The sequence below is a fragment of the Neodiprion fabricii genome, chromosome 2, assembly GCF_021155785.1.
Source record: "Neodiprion fabricii isolate iyNeoFabr1 chromosome 2, iyNeoFabr1.1, whole genome shotgun sequence".
Taxonomy (NCBI): domain Eukaryota; kingdom Metazoa; phylum Arthropoda; class Insecta; order Hymenoptera; family Diprionidae; genus Neodiprion; species Neodiprion fabricii.
Window position 1 is genome coordinate 35,809,076 of NC_060240.1, and position 23,741 is coordinate 35,832,816.

Genomic DNA, 23,741 nt, shown 5'->3' on the forward strand with positions numbered 1-23,741 from the left:
AATTCGTTATTGGCGCGGAGTATTCGGGTCTGGGCCAGGCGAACTCGCGGAGACGCGCAAGTCCCCGATGGCCGGTGATCCCGGGGCCTCGCGGTGCCGCTGAGGGAGGGCGAAGTGGGAGTCATCGGGGCCCCATAGGTATATATGGGCCCCATACGCGCCCGGAATACCACATTCGTATTTTGCCCTCTCCGTACCAGGCCGAGGCCTTATTCATCGACAAAGACAATAGGCCATCTTCGATTGACGCATCTTCCGTCAGTTTTCATTATACACCCAGCAACGATACGGATCGGGTGTCGTCGCTCGAAAATCGGGGCCGCAAGTGCCCGCTGTACGATTATATCGTTTGTACCGCAATAATTGCTCGTCGACAGGTCCGTTGCTGTTGGTTTTTTTTTTTTTTGTTTCTCGTTGTTTTCCAATTTTTTTTTTCATTTTTAAACTTGTAACCATCTTGCGGTTTTTTGTAATATGTAAACATGAAGCGATAATAATATTCCGGCGACCCGCAGGTGCCGACATTGGGATATGTTTATTAGTTGCCATAAATCGTAAAAGTTTATTTGAAATAACAGTAAATTGTCGCCGAAAGGTTTCGAATCTTCGCTGAAAGACAGACCGTTGAGTTTCCGGTTACTCGATGATGGGATTCTAATTTTTTTTTTTCAAATTTTATAAAATCCAGGATAAACTTTCCAAGTACTCGTGGGGTGTTTCATACCGATATTCAAAAGTGCAAATGTGATGTGCAGTGTTAATTTCAACTCGATTTGTTTACTTATATGCGCGTATGTAACTTACATTGCCGGAAGTCTGTTTATGTGATTGAACGCGTGAATTTTGTGAACGCGCGTGTAAATTGCTAAAACGATTTGTGAAAGTTCATCTCGAAATTGGAAGAAAAAATTTAATTTTCTCGACAATCGTTACCTGATGTTCGTTTTGATAATAAAAAACAAACTTACGAGTCGATGGATTATAGAATCTTGCTTTGTGTCAATGTCGTGTGTGAAAAAACCACCGCGGGTGGTTGAATAAATACTGAGCACCAATTAAATGATTTGAAAATTTCGTTGCAATTAATACCGGGCTATTGAATCATATGTGCACGGTGTCCGGAAATTGAATTCTGCCTTATGCGTAAAATCTTGGTTTTTTAACAGCAAGAGGTGACGCTTGAAAATTTTCCATGTGATGATTTATTGAAGATGAATATACTCATACGAGGATTTCCCACACAGCGAAGAAAAATATATTGAAGTTTTGTCACCGCATTTCGTAAAAATTTTTACTAACTTATTTAACTATAAATATATTAATCATGGTCAAAAAAATATTAGAATTGGAAAATGGGGATCTTGCAAAAAAAATTGAGTTCAAGTTAAAGCCAGTTTATTCAAAATTGTCAAAAGAACCTCTTGCTGTTCAGAAGTTTGAGCGGAATTCTCTATTTGTCTCTCAAAAATAAATAATTAAATTCGAAAACAAATTACATAAACATAACACGGGAGTTCAAAATTGAGTTTGGTGTTTAGCTCACGATTTTTTTGCGATTAAATTATTGTTACGTAAATAATTTCAATCAGACGCCACGCATCACCAATAATTACCATATAACACATGTCGGCGGGATTTTTTGTAGCCAGCAAATTTTTCAGATCCATATAGTAATATACATCATTCAACAAATTATGTAGAACGATAATTCTAATAATTTCTTGTACTTTTATAACTCATTTGACTGGCGAAATTAGTACATAATTCAAGTATAAAATAGAGAACTGAAAAAGTAGCAATCTGCCAGGTTTGCAAATTATTGTTGAAAACTTGTAAAAAGTATAAATTTATCGACGCAATTAATGGAAATTTCAAACTCTCATCAAGCTGTCTGTTTGCATTTCATACTTTACAGAACGTAGGTTTCAGCAATGAGCTGGTTTAGCCTGGCCCTTCTGGGCATCACGGCACTCACCGTTGTGACACCGTTTCGCATAACAAATAACAGACAGAAGCACGTGCCACCTTCCGATGTGTTGTCTTTCCAACGAGGTGCCGTCGAACGACCGCCTGAAGTACCAAAAAAAATAACCGACCAATCGGAATATGGGGCAAAACAATTACCCTTAAGGACTGCCGTTGAGGCTCCGCCAGATATAATTGGCTCTAAATCGCTACCGTTAAGGGCGGCTGTTGAAAGTATTCCACCAGAGTTAGTATAATTCTTTCTAAAGCCATTGAAAAGAATGTCACCTTTTCAATGCCCGCTTCCATAATTGCCATTGGTATCGTCAAATCTGGTAAAGCTGATAAATTTTTCTACCACACTTATAGACTGAGCAGAAAAGTGCCATTAAGAGATTCTGTTGAATATCGAGTGGCGCCTTTCTTTGGCGGTCTGGATCAGGATTCCATCTGGATTGAACGCCTTACACCACCATCTCTTCGCGATACAAGGGCTTCGTCGCATGTTATATGTCACCTTGAAACCGAGGCTGCCTATAGGCAAGAACCCTTTGCCTTCTTACCTCAATCGTTACCAGATCGCAAATGCAGTCATTTAATCTATGGTGCTGCTACTTTGGGTGAGAATCATTTGGTAATTAGATATTACGAGATTTGAAACAATGCGATAGTCTCACAATGGACTATTTTACAATTTTTTTTCTTTCTAATTGTTCTCTATTACTTTTTATGATCAATTAAAGTTTACAATTTTATGCCGTGTACAATCTTCGAATAATTGTCTAATGCTTCATTACTTACAGATCCCCACGAATTGACGTTGGTTCCCCGTGATCCTGAATTCGATGAGATCAAAGGTTTGGAAATAGATACTTAATCATAATCGCAATTGTCACTAAGATTAATTTATATAATTGTATTTAATTTGTATTAAATTGTATTCTTCAAATGAAACATCATTTACAGGTGGATACAAAGCAGCACTGGGATTAAAGCAAAGAGATCCGGCACTTAGAGTGCTGATATCAATATCTTCGCCCGGCAGTGGTAGAGTGTTCAGAGAAATGGTACACGGACAAGAATGTTGCCAAACCTTTGTCAATTCTGTCCTCGATTTCCTGGAGGTTTACAAATTTGACGGAATAGAAATTGACTGGGAGGGTGCAACGAATGCAGAGATGAGAATGTTGCTGAGGCAGTTGCAGGACCCGATGAAAGAACGCGATCTCATGCTAGTCGTAGCTGTCAGGCCCAATGATCCAGTAGATGCAGAAATTTCTGAAATGTCGGATCTTCTGATCTTCAGGTCCTGGAGGGATAAAAACTGGTCCAACGTCGCGTTACATCCAGCTCCTATCAGCTTCATCAGCGAAATGGTCGATAGATGGATAAAGAGTGGGACAGACAGCGATAAAATTATACTTGGTATACCACTTTTTGGGAATAGCTATACTCTGAAGTTCAAAAACTTCACCGACGCTGGTGCACCGATATCTGGATTAGGATATCCTGGAAAATATACAGGACATCGTGGGACTTTGGCTTATTACGAGGTATGAAAAACTGCAGAAACATCTTGAAGCCACTACAGAATTTAACGAAGTCACTTTCGCCTCACTTATTCTTTTGCCATCTGAAGGTCGTTCAGCTTGGATTTAAATGTAATGAGAAACGACAAGTAAATAATTTAACCCAGGGAAATATTGACCATTGTTTGTAGATTTGCGAAAAAATAGAAGACGGATGGTTTTATGGAAGAGACGAAGAAGGTTCATACATCAAATATGGGGACCAATGGATAGGATACGATGATCCTTTATCGGTGAAATTGAAGATGGCATACATCGAAAAAAAACAACTCGGTGGAGTATCACTATGGGCTCTTGATTTGGACGACTTCCAGGTACGTGAGAACACAATTATTATAAATGACACCTTAGTGCAAAATTCGATGCCCTGAAGTATTATGGAAAATATATCGTACCTTTATTCTAGGGCCTGTGTGGTAATGCCTGGCCATTACTCACTGCTGCTACTAAAGCTTTTGAATTTTATGGCACGAGCTTGAGAAAGTGTTACGAAGAAGGATTGTTTAGTGATCCTAATGATTGCTCAGGATTCCTATCTTGTGATAATGGTAAGTACTTTTATCAATTTCATTCGTCAAATTGTCTGGCTCGTTTCATGTGTAAGCGTGCGTAATGTGATAATGTGTATGAAAATTCGCTGCCATACAATCTTGTAAAAAATATTCCAAGCAGCCATTTTTCAAATCTCGTTTAAATATGTCTCAAAAAAATTTCTGTTAAAAGATTCCAAAAAATTTCACATAGTTTTACAATGGAATAATCCTATCTTATAAAAAAAATTTCAGGTGAACTATCACGTGGAAGTTGCGGTTTTGGTAGATTCTTCGATGCAGTAACAGGCCTCTGCGTAAAGGCATCACCTCAGATTTGTATCCCTGGTCAGTCACTTCGTATTTCTCAACCGGACTTGGAATATGAAAGATTTCGTGAATCGGAAGAAGTGGAGAATCTGGAAATGAAGCAAGGCGAGACGCGAGTTGTATGCTACATCACATCTTGGGCTATGTACAGAAAAGGCGAAGGAAAATTTGTGCCTGAACATATAGATCCGAGATTATGCACAGATGTGGTCTACGCCTTTGCTGGTTTAAATCCTGATACCCTACTTATACAACCATTCGATCCTTGGGCAGATATTGAAAATAGTGAGTTTAAAAAATACAGAAAAACTATTTCACCTTCACCTATGCTAAGGTAAACAAGATTTCACAATTTTTTCCCTTTATTGTGTTATTTCTTTCAGATTTGTACCAAAGAGTCACTTCGATCAAAGGTCCACGAGTGCTTTTGGCAATTGGTGGCTGGACAGATAGTTCTGGTGATAAATATTCTCGTCTCGTTAGCAGCGGAACGTCACGAAGAAAATTTGTAGCTGCGGTAATAAGCTTCCTGCGACGTCATAATTTTAATGGCTTATCATTCGAGTGGAATTATCCTCGTTGTTGGCAAAGTAATTGCAAGAGAGGTATGGAGTCCGACAAACCAAACTTCACAAAGCTGATAAAAGAACTGAGAAGCGAGTTCGACAAACAAGTCCCAAAGTTGACACTGGCGGTTAGTATATCCGGATACAAAGAAGTCATAGACAACGCATACAATATGGACCAATTATCAGACTTAGTTGACTTTATGTCTGTTATGACGTACGACTATCACGGTGCATGGGAAACTATAACTGGTCATGTGGCACCTTTATACCGGCTGCCAGGGGATAAATATATACATTACAATGTGGTGAGTACACATAAGGTTTACTTGATTGGCAGAAATTTCTTTACACAGGAGTCCTGTGGAACTCTCAGAAATATTTATACAAAGGGTTGATGGAAGATATCGAATTGATCCGAGCCAATCAATTTTTTTAGAATTATACAATGGAATACCTCGTAAGTCTTGGAGCAGCAAGATCTAAGCTCCTGGTTGGATTACCCTTTTATGGTCAAGCCTTCAGACTTTCTGAACCTAGCCAGTCAAGCTTAGGAGATCCCGCTGCTGGGCCAGGTACATCTGGCGAATTCACAAGGCAACCAGGGATGTTGGCATATTACGAAATCTGCAATCGGCTACAAAATCAAAGGTGGAAAATTGGCCCAGGTAATTAAAACCCTTGCGTAGTTTGTAAACTTATAATGAACCGCATTCTCCGATGTGACAGTCATGGAGAGTAAATTCTGTCAAACAAGACACAGAAATATATTCAACACATTAGTATTCACAAATACTTTGTTCCCTAATTTAAACACTCCTTTAAGGGCCAAACGCACATTACAAGGACCAGTGGGTTGGATTCGATGACATAGACAACATCAAGATGAAGGGAGAATATATACGGGACAATGGATTTGGTGGAGCTGCTGCGTGGACCATTGACTTGGACGACTTCACTAACCGTTGTTGCCTTGAACAATTTCCACTGCTGCGATCTCTGAATCGTGTCTTTGGTATAATATGAATGAATCATTTTGTATTAAATGTTTGCCATATTTATTATTTCCAAAGTTGTTTGATTTGGATCTGTAATTTGCACGTACATTTTTAACAATATATAAATCAATGTTATGTGACCTTTGCTATCGATTAATATGATCGTTTCCAGGCAGGCTAGTGACCCCACCACCCGCTGATGGTAGCTGTGAAAAACCAGCTGAGCCTGTGACTCCTTCACCGCCAACGCTAACGACTCACAGTGATGCTAATGATGGAAAACCTCAACCAACTCGACCTATGGAAACCACTACTACAACTACTAAAAAGCCAACGACTTGGCCCACTTGGACACAATACACGAGCAGAAAACCAACAGTCACAACCCCAAGCAGTACAACAACAACGAGCACCACTACTACAAGTCAGCCTGAAATTACAACTCAATCAACTACATTGTAAGAGCATTGTCAAATTTTAAACACTTGTCAGGTTGTCATAACAATCTTGCAATTCTCGCTGTTCTCATTCAACAGACGTTACAATTAAGTTTAATTTTTTGCATCCCAGAAGACCGTCAACAACATATCCATTAATGGATACAGGAGAACTGACACCTGGTATTTCAGCACCAATACCTGGAACAGAATGCACACCCGGTCAATATTTGCCTGATCCCAAAAATTGTGGAACTTACTACAGATGCGTATTGGGTGAACTGAAAATGGAACAGTGCGCACCGGGATTGCATTGGCATGCTAAACGAGGCTTTTGCGACTGGCCAAACTCTGCAAAATGTCAACTTGGTAAGATTTAATTCTTATCAGCTGTTTCTTTCTGTCAGAGTACCATTAATCTTACATAACAGTTTCATAAATCATCCCATAATTTGTGGACAGCTTCTTCCGCTAGTATTAAAAAAATAAAATATTCACCTCATTTTGGCTAAACTATTCTTTATTTATTGCAACAGTATCTACGACCACCGTCAAGCCATGGTTTCCATCAAAACGACCAGTACACATGAAACCCTCCACTACAGGATGGAATATTGAAACTGAAGCGCCAAAAATTCCCACAACTACAACCACCACCACCACTACCACTACCACCACCACCACCACCACCACTGAAAGAACAACCACCACCTCACAAAAACCTACAGAATCTTCACAACAGACTGAATTGCCTGAAACTATTGAACGCTGCGAGCATGGTCAATATTATCCAGAACCAGATTCGTGTTCGCACTTCTTGATTTGTGTCAATGGCGTCCTCATAAATCAACAATGCGGATTAGGTCTAAATTGGCACAAAGATAAAAATATGTGTGACTGGGCGTACAAGAATCCATGTAAAACGGGTAACAAGAAATATGCTGCATTAGTGAAGAATACGGCTAAAAATGTAGGTTCATATAATTATAAATTGATACAATAATTCAGAAGTTTTCGTACGTTTTGATTTGTATCTTTAATATTTTTTTTACTCTTAGGCATGTACTGCGGGAACCTTTACAGCCGTACCCGGAGATTGTGAAAGTTACCAGACGTGTCTTTGGGGGCAACCAGAAATATTCCAGTGCGCCCCTGGCCTGCATTTCAATGCGCAATCTGGTGCTTGCGATTGGCCATTCAAAGCAAATTGCAAGGAAGAAGTAGAACCAGCTGATCAAGCTCCTACAGAAGTTGCTAATCTCCCAGGCAAGCCAACAAGCAAGCCGACCTGGACGAGTTCGACTCCAAATGAACTCTGGACACAAGTTACTACTCCAAGCACAACTCCGTTGCCTTCGGGAGAGGTGGATCCGCAAAAGGTTTCACCACTATCTGGCTATTACAAGGTATACAACTTTACTAATAGCTAATTTTCAATGTAATAGGATCTTACCTAGAAGTTATTAATCGTTTGAAGTTAAAGGGTTCAAATAAGTTTTGTGAAAAGTGAAACTATTTAAAAAAGCATAGATGAATTGAAAATTTCACTCGACAGGTGGTTTGCTACTTCACAAATTGGGCATGGTACCGCAGAGGCGCAGGTCGCTACCTTCCGGAGCACATTGATCATACCTTGTGCACACACATAGTATACGGATTTGCGGTTCTGGACTATTCGAATCTTATAATCAAGGCACATGATTCTTGGGCAGATTTCGATAATCGTAAGTATCATACCGTGGATTTTGAATGGTTAAATTTTTTGATTACATTCACGTTTATTTTGCTGTATTAATAAATTATTCTAGGATTCTATGAAAGGGTAGTGGCTTATAAGCAACGCGGACTAAAAGTATCATTAGCATTGGGTGGCTGGAACGATTCGGAAGGAGATAAATACAGTCGTCTGGTGAACAGTCCAGCTAGCAGAGAAAAGTTTGCAATGCATGTGGTACAGTTCATTGAAAAGTATGGGTTTGATGGGCTGGATTTGGACTGGGAATACCCTGTTTGTTGGCAGGTATGAAAACACGAATATTTCTAACAGGTCATATGTTTCTCTAATAGTAACTGGAAAAATAATAATTGTTTGTGTAAGGTTGATTGCAAAAAAGGTCCAGCCTCCGACAAGGCAGGTTTTTCAGCACTGGTGGAGGAGTTGAGCTCGATCCTGCGACCAAAGGGCTTATTATTAACAGCTGCAGTGTCACCGAATAAAAAAGTTATAGATGTAGGATATGACGTACCAGTTCTAGCAAAATATTTGGACTGGATAGCAATAATGACTTATGACTACCACGGACAGTGGGACAAAAAGACTGGTCATGCAGCACCACTGTACTATCACCCAGATGATGAAGCTTACTTCTTTAATGCAAACTATTCAGTTAATTACTGGATATCTAAAGGAGCACCGCCGAGAAGTCTTGTTATGGGTACGCATAATGAGTTTCGTAGTACTATCATTCAACTAGAGACAGGCGCGAATTTTTAAAGATCACTCAGCATTCACTGCAAACTGAAAATAACATTAGACCTCTCATTATTTTACAACAGGCATGCCACTGTACGGACAATCCTTCTCCGTAAATGATCCAAAAGCAGGCGTTTCTCTAAATGCGCCAGCCAGTGCTGGCAATGCTGGAGAGTTTACCAGAGCCGCTGGATTTTTGTCATATTATGAAATTTGTGATCGAATCCACAATCGTGGGTGGACTGTGGTGCAAGACCCGCAGCGTCGAATGGGACCCTATGCTTACAAAGGAAATCAGTGGGTCAGTTTCGACGACGCCGATATGCTCAGACAAAAATCCCAGTTTATTCGGGACATGAATCTTGGTGGAGGCATGGTTTGGGCTTTGGATCTTGACGATTTCAGAGGAAAGTGTGGAGAAGGAGCTCACCCCTTGATGCATACTATCCAACAAGTACTAACAGACCCACCAAATGAACATGACAGACGTGAGTTTTGGCTTGAAATAATTTTTCTACATAATCACATCGATTAATGGAAATAGAATATTTCTGTTTGTTACCCTGGTGAACATTTTCTACAAAATGATGTTGAAAAAAATTTTTGAGGAATTTGAAGGAACGTATTGATTATTTAAATCCCTTTTGCTATTACAGCCATTCAGCCTCCAGCCTTTGGCGAGGAACTCCAATGGGAGATTCCTACAGAAACAACAGACATTGCAAAACCCGATACACCGTCAATATCACCCGAACCACTACATGCAACTAGTAATGAGTTTAAAGTGGTCTGTTACTTTACAAATTGGGCATGGTACAGACAAGAAACTGGAAAATATCTTCCTGAGGATATTGATCCCGATTTATGTACGCACATTATTTATGGATTCGCAGTTCTTGATACAACAAGTCTGACCATTAAACCGCACGATTCTTGGGCTGATCTTGACAATAGTAAGTTAACTAGATTGCTAGAAATATAATATCATCATGTATCGTCAGTTTTGTTTTTAAACCTAATATTTACCGAGTATTTAGACCATAATGACCACATGCTATTGTTTTAGAATTCTACGAGCGAGTCGTTGCATTCAGATCCCGTCGCGTCAAAGTATTATTGGCTCTTGGTGGTTGGAACGATTCGGCTGGAGATAAGTACAGTCGACTAGCCAATTCTGCTGCTGCCAGAAAACGATTTGTCACCCATGCCGTACAATTTGTTGAAAAGTATAACTTCGATGGGTTGGATTTAGATTGGGAATATCCTGTATGCTGGCAGGTGTGTAATCCGTTCAAGACGGTTCCTCAAATTTCGGTACATCTACATGAATATCTATTGGTAAAACGATTACTATGTATGTGTCCACTTACAGGTGGACTGTGGAAAAGGCCCAGCTTCAGATAAGGAAGGTTTTAGTGCGCTTCTTGAAGAACTGAGTGCTGAATTCAAACCTAAAGGTCTTCTCTTATCGTCAGCTGTATCACCAAATAAACGGGTGATTGATGCAGGCTATGATGTCCCGGTCCTTGCTAAATACTTAGACTGGATAGCTGTAATGTCATACGATTACCACGGACAGTGGGACAAGAAAACAGGGCACAATGCACCCTTCTACGAACGGCCTGATGACTGGGATCCTACATTCAATGCTGTAAATATACGACTTCCATAATTACTATGTTCTTTTATAGATGATTTTGTTTAGAATTAGTCTATTTTTGACTTAACACATCATTAAGCAGTATGTTTTCTACTCTGTGTAGAACTTCTCCATTCATCACTGGATGGCAAAAGGTGCACCAGCTAAGAAGTTGGTCATGGGTGTTCCTTTTTATGGTCAATCATTCTCACTGGCAGAAAGTAAGGAACGAGGTCTAAACGTACCGACCTATGGTGGTGGTGAAGCAGGTGAAGGAACGAGAGCCAGAGGATTTTTGGCATACTACGAAGTAAGTAAATATTCCAGTATCTAATTATTAAGACCATCAAGCCACACGTCCCATGGTATAGATTTTTTTAATGTTGTGTCTAATTGCCTCAGATCTGCTCACGAACGCAGCAACGGGGATGGACTGTGGTGCAAGACCCATTAAGGAGAATTGGACCGTATGCATATAAGGGAGATCAATGGGTCAGCTTTGATGATGCACAACAACTACAACTAAAAGCAGAATTCATCAAAAACCTTGGGCTGGGTGGTGGCATGGTCTGGGCTCTAGACTTAGATGACTTTAAAAACGAGTGTGGTTGCGAACCATACCCAATGCTACGAACGTTGAATCGAGTGTTGAGGAACTATCCTGACGGACCATTATGCTCCATCGCAGGTTAGTGCCAAAATATTTCGTACCTGCACTGTATTAGAAAACCGTAAAATAAAAAATTATACCAAGATTGTTAAAAGTCGAAACAAATTATGTTTACACGGTTTTTTGTATCGATACATAGAATTCGTTAAAACTGAAGAACCTCCCTCGGTTACATCATCCCCTATGAAGCCGCCGTCAACACCTAGTTATGAACCTCCTCGGCCGACAAAACCTACTTACAAACCTCCGCAGTCGACAAAACCTAGCACAACTTCACGACCTATTTATGTGTCCACGACTGAGATTGATGAGTCGATTGAAATTGAAGTCATCTCATTACCAGCTGCCCCGCCACCAATTGGAGATTGCCAAGGCGAGATGTACTTGCCTCATGAAAAAGATTGCTCCAAATATTACCTCTGCAATTTCGGACAGGTAACAGAGCAAATGTGTGCAGGAGGTCTTCACTGGAATAAGGATCATTGCGATTGGCCAGAGAATAGTGAATGCAAGAAAAAGCAACAAATTTCAACAGTATGTAATATATTTATTCTTTCAAACAATATAACTCGATAATTTGTCAACTGTATTTCCTTAGTGATGGAGAATAATGTATCAATCCTGCCTACTAATTTAGGTAGTTATAAGTTATGGCCATTCTACAGATGGATTGTACATAATGCTTATTCTACAGATAGAGTCTAACGTACCTGGAGAAGCAGAGTCACCAGCTGTAACACCATCCGCACCAATACCAGTAATTTCCAACGAAAAACCTTCTAACGTACCCGAAGGGCCAATCATTGTCGACAGGCCTAATGCAGGGCAGAAAAAAATGGTTTGCTACTTCACAAATTGGGCTTGGTATAGGCCTGGAATTGGAAAGTATGTTCCAGAAGACATCGACACAAACCTGTGTACACATATTGTGTACGGCTTTGCTGTATTAGACACAGAAGAACTGAAGATTAAGACGCATGACTCTTGGGCAGATATTGACAATGAGTTCTACCGCAAGGTAACATCTCTAAAAGCAAGAGGAATAAAAGTGTTGATAGCAATTGGAGGCTGGAATGACTCAGCTGGAGACAAGTACAGTCGATTGGTCAACAATCCGGATGCCAGAAGAAAGTTCATAATCAATGTTCTGAAGTTTATTGAAAAATACGACTTTGACGGACTTGATTTGGATTGGGAATATCCCGTTTGCTGGCAGGTAGGTCCCAAATCTGGTTAAACCTATCAAATTAGTATATTAAAGTACCCAAGTGGCCTCGGCGGTTATAGACTTATTATTATAGACTTATATTTCTATAGAATTATTTCATTTCTAGGTGGATTGCAACCTTGGACCATCTTCTGATAAGGAAAGTTTCGCAGCTTTCCTTCAAGAATTGAGCAACGAATTTAGACCTAAGGGACTCTTACTATCTGCTGCCGTATCCCCAAGCAAACGAGTTATAGATTATGGCTACGATGTACCAGCACTGGCTGAATATCTAGACTGGATTGCTGTGATGGCGTACGACTATCACGGACACTGGGAACGTAAAACAGGTCATGTCGCTCCGCTCTACTACTATCCTGGCGACGAATTCGACTACTTCAATGCCAATTACTCAATGAATTACTGGATATCAAAGGGAGCACCCCCAAATAGTCTTGTTATGGGTGTACCACTATATGGACAGAGTTTCACTTTAACTAGCGTATCAAGTAGAGGATTGCAATCGGCTGCTTCGGGACCAGGCCAAGCTGGCGAATTCACACGAGCTGGTGGTTTTCTTGCTTATTATGAGGTAGGTTTGAAGTTGATATGGATAGGAGAAATAACATTGAATATTATTTCGCTCTTTAGAGCAAACATTAATATTTTTGCTTCACATATCGTGTAAATTGAAAGGAAACATTGAATTAGAAGCAAATTGAAAAGCATCCGTTTTCAAATGTACATGCATTTAACATGAAATTAAATGCACTAACATCGATAAGTCAGAAATCAGCAGACTGATTGCTGGTTTTTCTAACATCTGGCCATGGTTGTGTACAATATGGGAGTTGAAAAGCTATAACATTTTTTTATGTTGCTCATAGATATGTCACAAGGTGAAGAACGGTCGTTGGACAGTGGTTAAAGATTCTGAGGGACGACTAGGGCCATATGCTACATCCGGAGATCAGTGGGTCAGTTATGACGATATTGTTGAAGTCACAAGAAAGGTAACCATATAAAAGATATAACAATGTTGCTCTAGTCCCACTAGGAGATGTATTTGCAAATTATATTTTTGATGCTTTTCAGGCAAATTTGATTCGAGATCTAGATCTTGGAGGTGGCATGGTCTGGGCATTGGATCTTGATGACTTCACAAACCGATGCGGATGTGGAAGATACCCACTTTTAACTGCACTGAATCGTGCTTTACAGGGAGAATCGAATCAGGCCCACGATTGCGTTTAAGTATATTTATTTCATCTGTATTTAACAGATACATAATAACTATGACAAGGGAGTATCATCTCCGAGGAAATGCGTTTGATAAAGTAAGTTGACGAAGCCTTTGATTTTCCAAGTAAAACGAATTACCTCTAAGCATCAAATTTACTTTTAAATCATCTCAACTCAATTCACATGAAATTCTATAGAATTTCATTCTTTTTTTTTTTTTTTATTTACGTAAAAATGACCGTTAAGACACTATTAATATCTAGTTAAAATATAATTTGCACTATGTCTATAAGATTGTGAGGAAACTCTTCCGAGTGACATGATTTGAATTGCTCAAAATTATATACATATGTAACATACATTATTGTATGTAACTCTTATGCAGACACTAATTGTCATGTCACCTGAGAAGAAAATATACATGGATTGCTGGTGATTATGAATGTAGTGATAATAATATTTGATAATCTACTATATCCTAGCCATAAAAATTCCATAATTTTACGTAGTTTGTATAGTACTTAATAAAGGACTGCTATTTTTATTCACTGTGTCAATCAAAAATGGACCAGATTTTCACCTAACAATCATCTACCTTTATCAGTAATTTTGAAATAGTGCATGTAGTACTTAAAAAAAGATATATTGGTACATTGTGTTTTGCACTCTCAATTCTTGTTAGACTTGCTACATAAGTCAATACAAGAATTGACTAAATCTGTAAAAAATTTGCATCCAAAATAACAAAATTGATACTTAGAGTGACGTTAGTGATAACGTCTTTATATTATTTCATCATAGGGCTATATCATATCATGAATTGTACAAGTTTAATTAATGATATATCGCAACATGTTATACATACCATTACACTCAAGTGCGTTGCCAAGTGTAATGAAATATTAACGGATAGTTGTAGCAGTGAAGAAAAAATTGTTTAAAAAAAAAACACAACGAAGTGCTTGACTAAATAACATCCAAAACTCAGTAATCAGAATCGGATGTATACATTAACCTCAATGAAATAAACTTACGAGATCTTTGACATGTTCGAAATAGTCATAAGAAAATGGGTACTCATTTTTCTTATATCGATAATTAAATAAATTAATGTTTATAGCTTGGAGTTTTTATCGAAGCTGATAAAAATAATCAGAAGCAACTCTTATCACACAATTACGTATATTCGATATTTTCAACGCACATAAATCAACCTAATTGCATAACTGGTCAACTCAGTTATGAGGGTTACACGTTACTAACGTTAACCACGCACGGTATTCATGACTATAAAAATGAATCAACAAGAACACTCCTTTCAGTCATCGCAGGAGATGCGACGGATATTGTCCAGTGTACATAACCTTAATTTATTTTTTAACCATAAGTATATTGTATTCTTAGGGATTCTTAGGTGATTCTATAATTCGTTTAATCATTTTATGAGCTTTTCATCGTGACACGTGACTATAAGTACAGTAATGGGTAAAAAAATGTTCAGTGATTTGAAAATTTTCTATTTAAAAAAATTTATAATATTATTTATGAGCTTTAACGTAAAATTTGCATTGCAGAAAATGACGCGACGGAAATTCGCCTCGAAAAACCAGCCACGATAACAGCGAAACATCTTGAACAGAGAGCAGTAAGTTGGAAACATTCTTTTATACTTCTGGTCATTGTTTCTCTCGTTTTTTATTTTTATAATAACTCTTGTTGCAAACTTATAAATAAACCAGCCAAAAAATTGAGTTATACATAACGTGACAATATATACTTTTATTTACTTTACTCAGTGCACCAACTGGCACAACTTGCAATTAGTTGCAAATTGTATGTTACGTGCCAGTTGGCTAGATCGTCTCTCCAATATTTGCATGCCAAATAAAAATGTGTGCATATCTATGCACATACTTTAATGCAAGGTCTTATTACAGGAAACCCAGTCAAGGGTTAAGCATATTGATTATATTCTTTTGCAGTTACTTGAGTTATTTAAGCTCTTAGAACAAGTGATATTACACATTGATTGTTAGGTGTTCATCATAGTTTTATTGATTGCAAATAAGTAGTGCTCCTCCCTGAAACACCTTTTTTTATTTTCAGAAAAATGAGCCCAACAATGAACCGTACCCTGGAGGATGGAGTCCCCTTTTGGTACTGGCCGGTATTACTTGCTGCTTGGGCTCAGCCCTACCAGCTGGTTATAATATTGGTGTCATAAATAACCCTGCTGATGTTAGTATAAACAATGAACAAGATAATGTATAAACCCAGGCTACTGTTGTTCTCTTATCAAAATCAGATTATCGTTAGATTCAAGAGCTGTATAATATGTGATAAATTTTCGGTACTAGAGGCCCAATATTAGCAAAGAAGCCCAATTTCATTAAATCAACACGTTAAGCTGCCTGCTTAGTGTTTTTAATCTAGATTTATTAATCTTTGGCCACTGAAAATCCTCACCAGATCTCCTTGTATGGTGATGGGAGCATTTTATTCCAAAGAGGGCTGATTGTTAGAGTCAATTCATACTGGGCTACAAAAAAAAAAAAAAATGGGGGGGAGGCCAGTTCCCGCTTATAGGTATATTCATCCTTTCAAGGAGAAATATCAAAAGACTGCATAATGTAATTTTTTATTCATTGTTTTCTGTAATTTTTTTGTAATCAGATGATCAGATTAGTAGTTGTATTAGGTACAGAGCCGATTATAGAGGATTACGCGACAGTTGCTTAAAGTATGAACCCCATTGCAGATTGAATTTTAACTGCAGTATATTATACATACAAAACTCTACATATACATATACTGCTTTTCAAATTTCAGCTAATGAAGAGATTTTGTAATGAAACAATCGAAGAACGTTTTAATGTCCAATTAACAGAAGAGACGTTAAATATAGTTTGGGCAACTGTTGTTTCAATTTTTCTGGTCGGAGGAGTAACAGGTTCCCTATCTGCAGGTTGGTTAGCCGATAAACTGGGCAGAAGAGGTGCTCTCGCAATTGGCAACACTTGCGGAATAATCGGAGCAATATTTTTCATATCTGCTAAAGCTGCGAATTCAGTAGAAATCCTGATGGTGGGCCGATTATTTGTAGGTAATTACGGTTTTATAATCAGTAGTATTTTTAATTTTGCAAGGAAAATGAATAAATCAGAAATAAATATTTTAGTCACAGTTTGAGAAAAAAAAAGGGAATGGAATTTTTCTACAGTATGTTATTATTTTTAGGACTTTCCGGAGGTCTGGCAACAAGCCTTGTGCCGATGTACATGACAGAAACAGCACCTTTAAAATTGAGAGGAGCAGTGGGAGTACTTTGCCAATTGGGCATTACCTGTGGCGTGTTGTTGGGTCAAATTGTAAGTCTCGATTCTACTTTGGGAACTGAAAACTCTTGGCCCATCATGCTAGTTGCATTTTCACCTCTTTGTTTAACTTCTTTGGGACTGTTATTTGTGTTGCCAGAGAGTCCGAAATATTTATATGTCATCAGAAGTCAAGGAGGAAAAGCTATTAAGGGTTTGTAATACTTACAAATCTGCTCAAGGATTTGAGTTCACAATAAATTTATATAGTGCCTTAGATGTGATCGATACAATAAGCAGTTTTTGATTACATTGTTGTAGAACTCAGCCGTCTGCGGAATATGGACGTATCTCTACTGAGTAACGAAGTAGCGAGTTTAGACCAAGAAGCAGTTACCGCCGAAGCAACGGAGATTTGGACAATTGGTCGCGTGGTGAAAGATCCTTCTCTTAGACTACCACTACTACTTGTTTGCACTATGCAAGCTGGGCAACAATTGAGTGGTGTCAATGCAGTATTCTTCTATTCGAATAAAATATTTCAAGAAGCCAAATTAGGAGAAACTGGTGCCCAATATGCGACTCTTGGAACCGGTGTAATCAACGTAGTCATGGCGTTGATAGCAGTGCCAGTAATGTCTCTCTTTGGAAGAAGAACATTATTCCTCCTTAGCTGTTACTTGGCTGTTGGCTGTTTGACTTTCCTCTGTTTTGCAATTATATTTATAGTGAGTATTCAATGAGCTCGAATTTTTGCAAAATCAGAATTTACTGAAATTTTTCAGACTGTATAAGAGTTTTTGAAAATTTGAACAGATAAAATTTGTCAAAGCAGTCTTGTTAGACAACTTTAGTGACCATGAGTCTAATAAGTCTGAGTAATTCAATATTACAGAGATGGTAATTAAAACCCTTTGTTTGCAGGAAGCTGCTGCCGTTATGCCTTGGCTTTGCATGATAGCTGTCTTGGCTTATGTCTTATTCTACGGTCTGGGTTTGGGACCTATACCATATTTCATAGGCTCAGAGCTATTCGACGTTGGACCACGACCTGCAGCCATGGCTCTAGGAGGTGTTTCTAACTGGGGTGCTAACTTCATTGTCGGAATGGGATTTGAATCTGTGATGACCATAATTGGACCGTACAGTTTTCTCATATTTTCTGGCTGCACTTTATTACTTGCACTTTTCAACAGGTGTGCAACAGAAAAACTAGATTCATTAAATTTCAGAGTACACCAACGTTCGTTGTAGGTTTTATAATAATTTATTTCCAGGGTTTACTTACCAGAGACACGTGGTAGAGATACTATGGAAATATCAGCGACTATGACCAAAGGATTTAAATCAAGACCTAATTACACACCAGTTGCTCAATGGCGGCCCTAATTTCAATGGATCTTTGAATGGAGGAACTATTCTATGTCAATATGGCTCTACCTCATAACGAAGAGGTAGCATCCAACAAAAGTATAAGAGTAATGTACTTAACGAGCCTAGTACAAAGTAGCAGGTTTATTACGAACGAGCTGGCAAAACCTTCAACTGTCAGACTGTATAATGATCAACATTTAACTTTGGGATTTTTTTGTAATATGAAAATACAAAAAGAAGTCTGAGATAATTATTTTTGGTATGAATTTTGTAATATATTACAATTTGACTTTTCAAGTTTATCTTAATTCCTACATTTTTTTTATACATATTAAAACATTTGCACAACATGTAGCACAGAATTGTTGAGAAAAATAATTTCGTGTTACAATAAATAATATATTTTTATACACCTAATAAATTGATTATTGCTATTAACACATTATTGAGATTCGCTTGTTAACTTTGTGTAGAATTTATCTAACTCATCATAAAATACCAAACATAAAACGGTATGAGGAGCTATTCTCAACCACGTTGGGAATGTACCTTTGTACAGTCCGTAAATTCCTTCTTTCTTGGCTATCTTAATCAAGGCATCGAATACGCCATTGTACAAAAGCCCTTTACCCTTTGCATCGACTCCTGTAAAAATCAATACGAAATTATTCTGAGACCCAAAACTTCTTACTATTTACGATAATTAGTGCAATGTATGTAGCTTCCAGTCCGAACTATCTAGTAAAAATGAATTTTTTTATCTTCATCATCCATTTACCTTGATTATATAGTCTTGTTGCAACGACATCGAATGGTTGCATAGTTAAGGCTGGACAAGTACCGCCCACAAAACTAGCCAAAAATGTTAACAAAACTGGATGATCAGGAAATAACTGCAACATTAATATATTTATGTAAAAATAATCGATATGAAATGCTTTGTTATGTGATTATTTAATGCTTGTATACATTTATAGATTTCAACCAGTCCGATGCCAAACTAAACGACGTTAGCTGTGTTGCAGATCCTACAAAAAGTCTGGGAACACCAGCGTTCCACCCACGATAAAAACTTTTGAATCCCCCTTCTCTCCACAAATTTCGGAACGCAGCCCACGTGCTAACGTGACCGTGCTGGTGGCCGACTGCTATAGAAGAAGCAGCTTGAGCTTGTAATTGTGTTTTGACCTAAAAAGATCAGATAATATAAACTCAAAATTGCTGCTAATATTTGTAATTTGGCAAGATAAGCTTTCGGATGAATCGACTGAAGGAAACATCTTTGCAAAGATCAATTTGAAAACAGAATATTGCTCATTTACCATGTACAAAGGACTACCAATAATAGATGCCACAGCACCTGCAGTACCAGATATTACTGCGGTCTTTACAATACTGGTTTTTCCATACTTGTTCAAAGTCCATTTGTGCTTTTTTGCAATATTGTAAGTTCCTAGCCGGACTCCATTTAGAACCAGTTGGAATCCAATAGCTGGTATAAAGCCGGCTTGTAGAGCAAAAATTCCTTCATGCTTAGCAACAATGTAAGCAGCATGAATTGTGTTTTTGTAAAGTTTTTTATAGGTCCCGCGTGTCGCCAACTCTCCTTGAAGCTGGAGGCGTATTTTTATTACATCAATTGGGTTTGTAAAGCACCCGGCACCCATTGCCGCGATACCACCAAGTGCAAATTCTACTCCTGGCCTACAATAAGAATTCTTCGTCATTCAGAGGTAAAAGAAATGATGGTGTTTACACTTTTTATAAACTGCAGCCAGTGCATTAGCTCTTGACTTAATCTAGTTCTAAACATCTGAATCCTTATACTGACATGACTCATTGTGATTTGAAAGCTATTGTAACATAACACACTTATACTAAGTAGAACTTCAGCCAGTCTGATATACAATAAGCAGTGTATTGCATGAAGATGTTTCATATATACAGTTTTACTTAAAATTATTTCAAGTGACTTCAGTGGAACTTCAGTATATTTCTAAAACATTATCAGTGATTTTCTTAACTACTGTTGCGTCTAATCTCGAGATAAATTGTACGATAAATAGCAGAAAAATACCTATCAAAATAATTCTCTTGTACAGCAGATTATTCTATTTGCAAAGATTTATTTAGTATTGGCATGTCCTATCCTGTAAATTATGACTATTACTGATAACAGTACTATAAGTATATTTCCACAGCAGGTGAGAATGATTGTTGATTTCTAGAGTACAGACATAATTAAATGTTGTATATTTCGTATATACATTGTACAATATTGTACATAGCTCTATCAATCGTTTCAAAATAGGTAATATTCATTGTACCCTTTAGTTTTTAGTAATTTTCAATATGTCAAGTGACCCTAAATCTATCTTGAAGCTTCGGCAAATGATGCAATTCTTGTTTTTGTTACAGTCATTTGTATAAAGTAAAATTCATTTTCATAATTTACGTTCAACCCTAAATACGCTAATCACGTTTGCATAATCCGATTTCCATGCTCTTTTTTGGTACGATAAATATTTATCGAAATTAGTAACTGAGACTGCACATCTTTTTCTTAACAATACGCAAAAATAACAATCCATTGAAAAAATCGAGGGAATTCTCTGCGCAAAATAATTTCAAATCATTTTTTTTTTTTTCTGTCGATCAGTCACGGTTAAGCAAGATTCAAATACACGCAGCGGATGACAGACCTGCAGAAGACAGAGTCACATGACCGCTCAAAAATCGAAGTGCATGTACTGATTGTGACTTATGTAATTGGTCATAATGGTCATTCAGCGTCAGAGACGCGCGTGTCACGTGGACCACACATCAAATATGTATGTATACCCATTCATATTAACGTGTTTAATTGATCATTCATTAAAATATATTATAAAAAAAAAATAACAGAGATGAACTCACAATTTTTTCGATGACGACTGCGGCGAGATGGTTGTCATATTTTTAATGCAGATCTATTTATATAATTGTCACGTGTCAGCTGTAATAATCAGCGTGCGTTAAACACTCGTATGAGTTTCCTGGGTTCGATTTATTCTTAAAGATACTCCGTATGAATCCGTCTTTCATTGGCAGAATCGGTAAGATAACTGACGAAGACGGAACAGACGAGTGTACCTATAATAACGTCTTGCGAAATCCCCCTATCAGCACATATATAAGCATGCGATTTGAACATCTCTAGCAATAGCTGCGGGTGAATTGGTCTAATCGCACAACCCTATAATCTCCTGCCTCGCTCTCTTCCAGGCAGCCGCAGTAAAACTGATTTCGCATCAACAGAGTACACCCAAATCTCGTAGCGTCCACGGGTCTCATGCTCTCGGGACAACACGTACTTATTACGCACGTATTACGTGTCGCACATGCGTGAATGGCACCAAATGGCACATTCAACATTCTGAGTATGACCAGTATGACCACGTGGTCCTTGGCCTTAGACTGGGACTAGTACTCTGATAGTCACCCGGTTAGGTAAGACCTCTAGTTATGATACATTCGCCCTCATTTACTCCCTGATTTACCTTGACGTTTACGCCGTTTATATACATCATCAAATGGGATTTACAGGATGCGTGTAAAATCGATGAGCTCGATGTTTCAATGCCAATTAAAACGTCTACCGCTTTATCGGAGGGTGAGATATTACTTTTTATCATACTTATACACCGTAATGCGTGAACGTAAAAATGTCATTATATTCTTGTTTAGAGAGAGTTACATAACCTAAAAATACAACCGTCTGGCAGCCGGTTAGATGCTATTGGACCTCCAGATCCGGTTTCAAATTTGAGACCTATTATTTTTGCGAAACCAGACAAGGAGACTGAACTCGAAAGATGTTACAGAAGGGCGAGAGAATCAGCACAGGCTTGGAACCAGGAATTCTGGACAAAGCATAACGCCAGTTTTATATTGGTAATCATGATCTTTCAAGTACTATGAGCCATTAAAAAATACATGACACATTTTCGACAGTTCATTTCATACTAATATTAACATCAATTCAAAATCCAGTTTGTGCATTGATATTTTCTGCAATTTATATCTGTTGAGCCCAAACAGATCATATCAGCTATAAATTTTCGAAATTCTTTCAACATTTTTGTCTGACGACAAGCTTATTTCACATTTGCATATAAATTTTTTCTATTCTTTTCCTTCTGATTGAAGTTGATTAGTTTTCATGTAAACGACATATCATTAGGATTAAATTAAATATTGAGATCAATTTTCATTACATTCTATTGTAAATATAATTTCAGGAGCGAAAACAGTTTCAAGAGAATCGCAAGCAGGCTGGAATCCCAACATTGACTGCAGATGAAATGTCCGTGTTTTACAAGAAATTTTTGGACAAGAATTGGCAAACTCATCTGAATTACAATATTTCATGGTACAAAAAGAACATTACAATACTGATTTTGGAAATCAGGGTAAAGTTGTCAAGACTTGGAAGATAGTAGTGTTTATGACATTTATATTTGTAAGTAGCAGTTTTACCTTGTCCTGTGCTCTAAAGTAAGTGTGAATAAATTATTCTTAATATTATTTCAGTATAGTAGGTATATTTCCATGAAAATAATTCCGACTCTGACGAAACATGAACTGATGCCTGAGTATACTTTCAATTGGTATAAGTATTTTTAAGATTATCAGTGTTGAATTACATAAGACCTTTCCAGAATTTCAAAATTTTCACCTTACTTTTATATTTAAATATGGAGGTTTGGTGTTTGAAGGTGAAGTTTGCAGTCGAAATTAGCACTCAGAAATTGGAAAATAGAAAATAAGAAAATACGCAATCGCATAAAGACAATGAGCTGTTAAGTTTTTAATTGATGCAGCTGCTTCTCTTTTCTGCCACTTGTCTTCTGTTTTGGAATTTTGCTTTTAAGCACTCTATTTCATATTCACGTTTTTGTAAAATGATTTTAAGTAATTGATATTGTTGTTTTTGACATTGTAATTGTTTCTGAAATTCCTTTTTAGATTCGAAAAATTTCTCAGCAGCAAATTTTGCAGCCAGTAAGGCTTTTCTTTTCTGTTCTTCTACACAATCTAATCGACTTTCTAATTCCTCGCAGCTACTACATATCATTGAAGTTTGGTCTGGTAACTTTGATTCAGCAACTTCCAGCGCAGCTTGAAGCGAGGTATTAGTTTCCTTTTCACAAAACAGTTGATCGGTCAACTGTTCAAATTCTCGTGCTGCATGTTTTGCCATTTTTTCACTTTCTTGTAATAGCTGAAAAATTTTTGTTGCTACATAAATATTAAATCGAATTATAGCGCAGTGGGGCCTCCTCATAAGATATCTCACTTTGGTTCAATTTTCTGTCGTGTTTCATCTACTCTATGAGGCTACTGTCGTACCAAAGAGTAGATACCG

General features: G+C 37.7%; 4 protein-coding genes across 12 annotated transcripts; 3 read left to right on the top strand and 1 right to left on the bottom strand.

The window, feature by feature from the left end:
* Positions 1-192: 192 nt before the first annotated feature.
* Positions 193-14,190, top strand: LOC124175989 (probable chitinase 10). Of its 2 annotated transcripts, none has more exons than XM_046556731.1 (29): positions 193-377; positions 1,916-2,212; positions 2,335-2,585; positions 2,769-2,822; positions 2,932-3,518; positions 3,686-3,868; positions 3,961-4,102; positions 4,340-4,699; positions 4,798-5,288; positions 5,420-5,648; positions 5,807-5,995; positions 6,151-6,436; positions 6,549-6,784; positions 6,952-7,385; positions 7,474-7,821; positions 7,971-8,139; positions 8,224-8,435; positions 8,514-8,850; positions 8,972-9,376; positions 9,545-9,841; positions 9,955-10,166; positions 10,261-10,539; positions 10,652-10,837; positions 10,930-11,215; positions 11,337-11,731; positions 11,892-12,413; positions 12,532-12,996; positions 13,292-13,417; positions 13,500-14,190. In XM_046556731.1, exons 2-29 carry the CDS (start codon positions 1,932-1,934, stop codon positions 13,656-13,658), a joined length of 8,121 nt encoding a protein of 2,706 aa, XP_046412687.1. In that variant the 5' UTR covers positions 193-377; positions 1,916-1,931; the 3' UTR covers positions 13,659-14,190. The 2 variants fall into 2 exon arrangements, with proteins under 2 accessions (XP_046412687.1, XP_046412688.1); XM_046556732.1 differs by having other exon boundaries at positions 6,552-6,784.
* A 131-nt stretch (positions 14,191-14,321) lies between these two features.
* Positions 14,322-19,840, top strand: LOC124175990 (solute carrier family 2, facilitated glucose transporter member 4-like). 6 transcript variants are annotated; one of them, XR_006869283.1, is made up of 9 exons: positions 14,816-15,146; positions 15,221-15,291; positions 15,753-15,884; positions 16,476-16,749; positions 16,884-17,174; positions 17,282-17,688; positions 17,885-18,156; positions 18,238-18,593; positions 19,312-19,840. XR_006869283.1 is itself a non-coding variant. In XM_046556736.1 (8 exons), exons 1-8 carry the CDS (start codon positions 14,716-14,718, stop codon positions 18,347-18,349), a joined length of 1,563 nt encoding a protein of 520 aa, XP_046412692.1. In that variant the 5' UTR covers positions 14,322-14,715; the 3' UTR covers positions 18,350-18,631. The 6 variants fall into 6 exon arrangements, 5 of the variants coding, with proteins under 5 accessions (XP_046412692.1, XP_046412689.1, XP_046412690.1 ...); XM_046556736.1 differs by lacking the exons at positions 14,816-15,146; positions 19,312-19,840 and adding an exon at positions 14,322-14,719 and having other exon boundaries at positions 18,238-18,631; XM_046556733.1 differs by lacking the exon at positions 19,312-19,840 and having other exon boundaries at positions 18,238-18,631.
* On the bottom strand, positions 18,752-21,396 carry LOC124175991 (solute carrier family 25 member 35-like). Its single transcript, XM_046556739.1, has 5 exons — positions 21,251-21,396; positions 19,657-20,038; positions 19,304-19,522; positions 19,113-19,227; positions 18,752-18,979 (listed from the first exon to the last, which is right to left on the bottom strand). The coding sequence occupies exons 1-5, from the start codon at positions 21,286-21,288 to the stop codon at positions 18,777-18,779; spliced, it is 957 nt and encodes a 318-aa protein (XP_046412695.1). The 5' UTR covers positions 21,289-21,396; the 3' UTR covers positions 18,752-18,776.
* Positions 19,929-22,900, top strand: LOC124175992 (COA8 family protein CG14806, mitochondrial). 3 transcript variants are annotated; one of them, XM_046556741.1, is made up of 5 exons: positions 19,929-20,067; positions 20,994-21,165; positions 21,920-21,986; positions 22,061-22,267; positions 22,615-22,900. In XM_046556741.1, exons 2-5 carry the CDS (start codon positions 21,113-21,115, stop codon positions 22,810-22,812), a joined length of 525 nt encoding a protein of 174 aa, XP_046412697.1. In that variant the 5' UTR covers positions 19,929-20,067; positions 20,994-21,112; the 3' UTR covers positions 22,813-22,900. The 3 variants fall into 3 exon arrangements, with proteins under 3 accessions (XP_046412697.1, XP_046412698.1, XP_046412699.1); XM_046556742.1 differs by lacking the exons at positions 19,929-20,067; positions 20,994-21,165 and adding an exon at positions 21,694-21,823 and having other exon boundaries at positions 21,897-21,986; XM_046556743.1 differs by lacking the exons at positions 19,929-20,067; positions 20,994-21,165 and adding an exon at positions 21,704-21,836.
* Positions 22,901-23,741: the final 841 nt, after the last annotated feature.

Coding starts and splice junctions, on each gene's coding strand:
- LOC124175989 (XM_046556731.1), top strand. CDS start 1,932: ATGAGCTGGTTTAGCCTGGCCCTTCTGGGCATCACGGCACTCACCGTT. Junction 12,414..12,531: donor AATATCCCGTTTGCTGGCAG/GTAGGTCCCAAA, acceptor TTTCATTTCTAG/GTGGATTGCAACCTTGGACC. Junction 13,418..13,499: donor TTGTTGAAGTCACAAGAAAG/GTAACCATATAA, acceptor GATGCTTTTCAG/GCAAATTTGATTCGAGATCT.
- LOC124175990 (XM_046556733.1), top strand. Junction 17,175..17,281: donor AGGAGGAAAAGCTATTAAGG/GTTTGTAATACT, acceptor ACATTGTTGTAG/AACTCAGCCGTCTGCGGAAT. Junction 17,689..17,884: donor GTTTTGCAATTATATTTATA/GTGAGTATTCAA, acceptor CTTTGTTTGCAG/GAAGCTGCTGCCGTTATGCC.
- LOC124175992 (XM_046556741.1), top strand. CDS start 21,113: ATGGTCATTCAGCGTCAGAGACGCGCGTGTCACGTGGACCACACATCA. Junction 21,987..22,060: donor GTCTACCGCTTTATCGGAGG/GTGAGATATTAC, acceptor ATTCTTGTTTAG/AGAGAGTTACATAACCTAAA. Junction 22,268..22,614: donor ATAACGCCAGTTTTATATTG/GTAATCATGATC, acceptor ATATAATTTCAG/GAGCGAAAACAGTTTCAAGA.
- LOC124175991 (XM_046556739.1), bottom strand. CDS start 21,288: ATGACAACCATCTCGCCGCAGTCGTCATCGAAAAAATT. Junction 19,523..19,656: donor TTGGTAGTCCTTTGTACATG/GTAAATGAGCAA, acceptor TGATCTTTTTAG/GTCAAAACACAATTACAAGC. Junction 19,228..19,303: donor ACTGGTTGAAATCTATAAAT/GTATACAAGCAT, acceptor TTAATGTTGCAG/TTATTTCCTGATCATCCAGT.